The sequence below is a fragment of the Nanorana parkeri genome, unplaced genomic scaffold (genome assembly GCF_000935625.1).
Source record: "Nanorana parkeri isolate BGI_ZX_2015 unplaced genomic scaffold, ASM93562v1 scaffold1534, whole genome shotgun sequence".
Taxonomy (NCBI): Eukaryota; Metazoa; Chordata; class Amphibia; order Anura; family Dicroglossidae; genus Nanorana; species Nanorana parkeri.
Genome location: NW_017307802.1, coordinates 97,922 through 104,960, shown reverse-complemented (window position 1 = coordinate 104,960; position 7,039 = coordinate 97,922). Strand labels below are relative to the sequence as shown.

The window sequence follows — 7,039 nt, the reverse complement described above, 5'->3', positions numbered from 1 at the left end:
CTTTCTCCACCCTTTTCACTCTTTCACTTGATTTCGCTCCCTACTTCTCTCTCTCCCTTTTCCCCTACTCTCTCTCTCCCTCTCACCCCGGCTCTTTTTCTCTCTCTCTCTCTCCTCCATCCTTTTTGCTCTTTCACTTGCTTTCACTTGCTTTCTCTCCCTCTTTCTGACTGTTGCAGGCTATACACTATATACGTCTGACTCCAGAAACTGTCTTCAGATCAGGACTTCTAGCTGCTCATTCAAGAATGACATTGTCTACAATATATTTGAGTCATATCACTCTCTCTATTATTCTGAATAACGTGTCTTTCTCTGTACTCGTTCTAGCTGACAGTTCACTATGTACTTGGATATAGCATCTGAAGGGGCTCCTAATACATTGAACTATTCCTAACATTCAGACTACAAAGGCATAGTGCAGTCTGTGAGAAGGACAAAATCTCTTCTTTTTATAAAGGAGACCCTTTCATGACACAAGTCTGATTGTCAGTCTCAGATGAGATGTACTGACAGTAGACGTTTTCTTAGCTGTGAAGTCCTACTATGTGTGTTTTTGGTTCATTACCGCACTTCGCTCTCTTTCCGGAGTCGTAGCCTTTAGCCTCTATACACAGAGCAAACACTAACACAAAGGGGGAGGAGATATGAAGATGTGTTAAAGGGGCCACAATTTGTCATTTAAAGGGGCATTCTACACAAAAATATAATTAAGGACAAAAAGTGGCACCACATGAGTATTCCCACATTTTTCAAATTACTTTATTATTTATAGAAACATTTAAAAACAATTATTGAAAATTGAAAGCCTTCACCACCCATCCAATAACAGAACAACATTGTTCACCAAAGCTAACTAAATGTACCCCACTCTCTAAAGGTGGCCATACACTGAGTGAATTTCAGCCAGTTCTTTATGAACCAGACAACAATTACTCAGTGCATGGCCCTGTCAGCAGTCTCCCACCCAACAGCCTTTGATTAGAAAATCGAAGGAGCTGGGTTGAAAATTCTCTGAGCCGCTGTCAGCATAACCGAACAGTGAATGCGTTTGTTTGGCACTCACTGTTCAGGTATTCTGACAGTGCATACCTGCTGCTTACAGAATACAACAGAACAGCAGGAGATTTTTTTAATGTGGATATAGGAATCCATTAGATTTTTTTTCTTTCAGCCCACATGCTGAAGAAAACAAAGCTGACAGTGTATGGACAGTTTAAAATCCTGATCAGTAATCCGAAACAGAAAAAGACCCATATACTGTATACATGTAACTGCTGTTATAACACTTCCTTAAAGAAGCACTCTGGAAATGTAAAATAAACTTACCCTTGCTGTGCCGCCCCAATGGGGCATAGAAGTTTAATGTTAGATAGAATTTATATAGTGTTTTTCCCTTAATCATTTTCCTATGGCCATTTTATATGTTAGTTCTTATGCTGCCATCTAGTGGCCTTTTGTGATATTGCACCTGTTTTTTCTGTATTCCTTTCCTCATGTGATGACACATTTCCTCTGTATGTAAGCCCCACCCTTCTTCTTGTTGGTCAGTATTTCCTGTGTCATGGCCACAGCTAACAGCCACATGTAATCAGGACACATGTACTCTGCATAGTACCATAGGAAAGGCATAATCTTTTGACCGCATAATACTGTAACCATTCATCGCTGTTATCCTGTTGTCTTCATGTGCAGAATAAAGCAACCTTTGTGGATGAAACGGTATTGGTGAGTTCAGCTATCTGACAATGAATGTCTTCAGTGATTGAATCTACTTATACAGGCCAGGCATAGAGGTCTCAACAAGGGATACATCGCTATCACAACAATCGGAGTCAGAATACTTGCAGTGGGGCTACCCCTGCACTACAAGGGTTAAGTGCTCATTTTGAACTAGGGGCTCAAATACATAAGATATACTCACCTGATCCTCAGTCCTACTGGGCTGCTAGACATCACGTCTAATGCAGTTCCATTGACTTGCATTAGACATGAGGGGGCCAAGGGACATTCCACAGCCAGAATGGAGGAGAAGTGAGCGCTGACCCTTGCAGGAACAAGGATCTGGAGAATATATATTCTTTATCTGAGCCTCCTAGACAAAATGAGCACTTAACCCTTGCAGTACACAGGTAGTCCCACAGCAAAAGGTACGTTTTAAAATTCCTAGAGTTGTTCTTTAAATAGCAAATACTACTTCTTTTAATCAAACCATAAAGTCTCTTTTATTGCAGCAAGGAATTCCTTTCTTCCAGAGAAAATTGTGGACTAACAAGATCCACATCACTGTGTAAGGTCGTATGGCTCAAACATCTTATTCATGTAGGCATGTATGCACATGTTAATATCAGCAAATTAGTGCATGCAGCAGCCAAGGGTCAGTATTTCCGAAAGTCCACGCCTTGCTAGCTTAGAATTGTTTATCCCCAATAATGCATTTGTTACAATGTTTGTATGCAGGTAAGAGTGTAAAGTTCCACTGTAGCAACAATGTATTTAACTTTGTAAAAAAAACAAAAACAACTTTATTTAAACATATTCCTAAACAGCAACAAAGTAAATGAATCTCCGTATGCACAAAATGCCTTTACTGACACAGATATTACCTTGTAAATGTAACAGTGACATCAGAGCCCTTATCCAATTTTAGTATTTTCAGGTAGGTCAGTTACATTAAGCTTGCCAAAAGTAAAAGATGAGTTTTCTTGTTTTAATAATAAAAAATCCAGCAAGCACACCGGACAGAGTGGTATCACACTATCAAGAGGGCAGCAAGTGTGGGGGTGCCGTACTATGACAGCAGCCACATGCTCTTTAGCTTTGAGAAGGTGAACAAGCGGGAGCCAAAAATGTGCTTTGTTTTCAAATGCTAGCTCAGTACTGTTGGGTGCAGTGCTGTAGCCTCCAATGCTGAGTGGTCGACAGCCTTCTTGTGTTCCGAGATCCTGTATCCTGATTCACTCTTCTCGCTACCGTGTGTTCCTGTGACCCAGGCTTGTTCCTCCACCACCCTCCTGCCTGCCGCTTTGCACCTTGTTGCCTGCACGTTACTGACTCCATTCCCGCTTGTCACCTGGTATTGCTCTGCCCGCCTGTTGATGACCTGGCTAGCTCTTCTAGAACTCTGCTCCGTTGTGTTCCACATTTGTGCCTGTTTCCTGCCAGGGACTCAATGAGGGGAATTTATCAAAATCTGGAGCAGCTGGCAACCAATCAGCTTCTCTCTTTCATTTTCAAATCTTAACTGGACAAGCTAAAGAGAGGTGCTGATTGGTTGCCCTGGGCAACTGCTCAAGGTTTAGTCTGCCCCAGTTTTGATAAATTCCCCAATGGCTTTGCAGAGATTGACCTTTCCTGCCACGGTGACATAATTCGGCACTCGTGCCTCTCCATGTCCCCATGCACCTCTTCTGCCATCCAGGGGCTCTGGGACTGGAGCTGCAAAGAAGACCACCCTCATCAGCTCAGACTCCACCAAGGTATGTGACACTGTACTGCGAGGCTCTTGGTAACTTTTGACCTCTTAGTTCCCACTCACCCCTGTGTGATTTGTCATGTGACAATGCACAACCAGAATCCCATTATTTTGTATGGCGACCATTAACATGTTTTAGTGCTTTTTTATTTTTTGCACATAACAATAACAGTCTCCTCCTTCCTAGTAACTACTCTAACCAAGCTGCATTGGAAGATGGAGCAACCATGCTTGATGTGGAAGAGCTAATACTATTGCTGAAGACACGGACTTGCTGTTTGACCAGCAACTTCAAATACAAGGATTGCTGCAAGCGCCTGAGGACTTAGGAGAACTTTGAGGTTTATGCTGAATGGGAGTTACCCAGTCTCTTTCTAGAAAAACCGGCTGCTGTACGTGCTATTCTCAACAGCTCATACAGCAGCCGAAGTAAACAGCCGAGCAGAACACACATGGTTCGAATCCCTGCAAGTTGAGTTGACTTGGGGTTCTGCTTCCAAATCATTCCAGACCCTTTAGGGGCCCCCCTTTCAAGGACATAAACCCGTCAGTTCTAGTTCATGTTCTCAATGTCTTGTCTGGACTACTGCAACATTTTCCTGTCTGATTTTCCATTTATAAAAAAAAAAAAAAAAGAAGAAGATGTTGCTAGATGGGCTATTCTTGACACTGTGCCACTGTCCTAAAATAAGAGAAATTACCAAGGCTATTTTAATATTTAACAGGAGTTAAGTCGGGTATAAACACTTCTCTTTCCTTTGTTCACTGGCTGAATGAAGAGACTAACAGATTCTTCCATCAACGCTTATTAATTGAGGAATCTCCTGCGGTGTCCTTTGTATTAAGACAGCGGCCAGAGGCCACTGTCAGAATACCCAAACAGAGCTGGCAGCTATAAAAGGAACATTCCTGGCTCACTCAAACACATACAGTAAAATGTGCTGGAACTGTTGGCTGATCACTTATTAATACCCCTATAACCTTTATTACCTACTGTATATCTAGTTGTTACCATGCAACCAAGAGGAATTCATATTTTATAAACATTGCATTTTATTAGCATATTTCAAAACAGAAATCTCCGTGGTTACTAATAATAATGCGCCAAGAAGGCATAGAAAATACATATTGAATAATCAACTATTGCATGAAAACCTAAATCGCGAGAACTAATAATGCGCTCTACAATTATTCTCTGTGAAAAATAAACAGTGACAGTCAAACCAGTGTCATGTGCATGCAGTTTGCCATGCTTAAGTTGTTTTCATCCAGACTGCTATAACTAATATGAACCCTTTATATCATTTACTCAGAAACTGGATTTGAGGTATTTGCTATGATTCACAGACACTGAAATGGGGTTAGTATTTAGTAACAGTTCTGTGTACTGTGTAGCCAGCAGTGAAAAAAGTCGATGTATCCATATTTGTATACCTGCAGAGAGTCCTGTATCTCCCTTAGATCACTTTCAGTTTGGAACGTGGGAACATCTAGGAGTATGAACACATGGGGAAAAAAAAACTTCAAATTGTTAATGTGATTTGGTTGTTCCAGCTTCTACCTTACTGCCCTTGGCACTGGCCCACAACGGCTATAAGGTAAATTGGATATTCCATATAGATCAATCTTTCAATATAAATTAGCAATTACACATATATATTAACAATGATTAACAAAGTTCAAGTTTTGTTAATATTTATTGGAGGTAAAATTTCAAAATGTGAGCCATTAAGGAAATTTACAATTTTACTCTCTTCTGGAAAAAACTGATAATTGCATTCATGCACTCTTCTGAGAGCCAACGCTCCTTGAGGCGCTCACACTCTTCCCTATTCACAGCATGAAGCTTTTCTTTCTCAGGGGCACGTGTTAACTGCTTGGAAAAAGCCAAGGACTGTTGGAGAAAGCAAAGAAGAAAAATGTTGTTAGAACGCATACAACATATGTATTGCCAAAAACAAAATGAAGAGAATGCAGCCTAACTTTTAAAAGGACAAAGATCCTTATGTTCAGCTCACAAGATGACTGCCTCTTTGTGAGACAGCAATAAGTGGATTTTGCTTGTATAAAGTCTTTAATACATATTAAATACTGGCACAAGACAAACGCTTCGGGATTTAAGGTGAATGAGTCTCCAGAAAGGCTTCCCCCAACCTGACCTGTGCTCCTCCTCACAGCTTCTGGCTTTTCTGCAGACATTTACAATACCTGACACTTCTGGGTATGGACGAGCAAGTGATTTGCTCCCCTGTGAGCGTACCCAGGCCTATTAGCCAACTGCAAGACAAGAGCAGCGTCACTTGACTGGAGAAGTGACATCACTGCTACCCCGATTTGCTGATTTTAGCACCGGCTGTAGAGGTGGATGGAGACGTGAGGGAACGCAGGTAAGGTAAATATATGGGGGTTGGACGATACCCTTTCATGAGACATGGTCACCTTGCCCTGGAGCATATTTTTAATGTGTTTGGATCATTATCATGTGTTCCATCAAGTTCAATGACACAAGGGCAATATATGCAAAGCAGAAAGAGAATCGAGAATTTCGGTCAAGAAAAATGACTCCCAAGTTGTCTAACTAACCCATGAAACAGAAAAGGAAACCCCCACATGGGAGCACTTGAGGACTAAAATGCGGCATTGTCAGCTTAGGCCAAGTATCCAAATCCTGGCTACAATGTTGTCCTTGTTTTATCTCACAAAGAAGGTAAATTGTTCAAGGACATAAACCTTATGCACCAATTGTACCACAGGTCAACAATGCAATTTGGAGAAACCCCTTTCTCTCTGGGCTTATCCCTTTCCCTTTTGCTGAATATTGGGCCTCTCTGGTAGTGAAGTTTCTCCATCAACTCTACAGATGGTTGGTTTAATATTTTACAGATGGTTGGTTTAATATTTTACAGATGGTTGGTTTAATATTTTTCAAATCTAACAAGCAGAGTGCAAGATACCACTAGATACATTTTTATGGTACTTCCAACTCCACCATGCTACTATTACACATTTGGTGCCTTAGGGATAGAATTGTAGCATACTCCTTTTGAGCAGACAACACTATACTGATCCCCTAGTTTTATGCAACATTGATTTCTGTTAAATCTAAACAAAAATTATTTCTATTAGAGAAAAATGGCAGACACAGATACCCCAACTTATTTTTCAAGACTGGGAAGGCTCTGAGGAGACATACTTGAAAGTAATTTCCTCAAAGTGTAAACCCATGCAGCTGAAACTATACCATCAAATTTACCACCCTCTGTGAAACTCATGAGCTTAAAGATCTGCACTCTAACAAGCCGTTTCAGGTGCTGTGGAGAGGAGGCAGATTTCTATGTGGCCCTGCTGGCTAAGTCCCCGTTCACACCATAGTAATTTGTGGCTCGTATTTGTCAGCAGTGAAAAGCTCAAAACACAAGAAATCCCATTTATTTCTATAGCCCCTGCTGATCCCTCAGTGTAGCGTCGCACATAGAAAAAAAGCCTGTCGCTGGGAACAAGTACACAAGCTTTTTTGGGGGGCAGATAAGTGTGATTCGTTCCCATAGACTCAAAAATGTAAAA

At 41.1% G+C, this 7,039-nt stretch overlaps 2 protein-coding genes across 2 annotated transcripts in view; both read right to left on the bottom strand.

Moving 5' to 3' along the window:
• The window catches only part of LOC108798678 (enoyl-CoA delta isomerase 3, peroxisomal-like), a 27,728-nt gene extending 24,583 nt beyond the window's left edge, over nt 1-3,145 (bottom strand). The window contains exons 1-2 of the mRNA XM_018570451.1: nt 2,974-3,145; nt 546-625 (exon numbers count right to left, since the gene is read on the bottom strand). Coding sequence (XP_018425953.1) covers nt 546-625; nt 2,974-3,145 — 252 coding nt within the window. The remainder of the gene's footprint in view (nt 1-545; nt 626-2,973) is intronic.
• A 1,992-nt stretch (nt 3,146-5,137) lies between these two features.
• LOC108798681 (enoyl-CoA delta isomerase 2, mitochondrial-like) overlaps nt 5,138-7,039 on the bottom strand; it is a 30,223-nt gene continuing 28,321 nt past the window's right edge. The window contains exon 10 of the mRNA XM_018570453.1: nt 5,138-5,369. Within this exon, the coding sequence (XP_018425955.1) occupies nt 5,214-5,369 (156 nt within the window). The 3' untranslated portion in view covers nt 5,138-5,213. The remainder of the gene's footprint in view (nt 5,370-7,039) is intronic.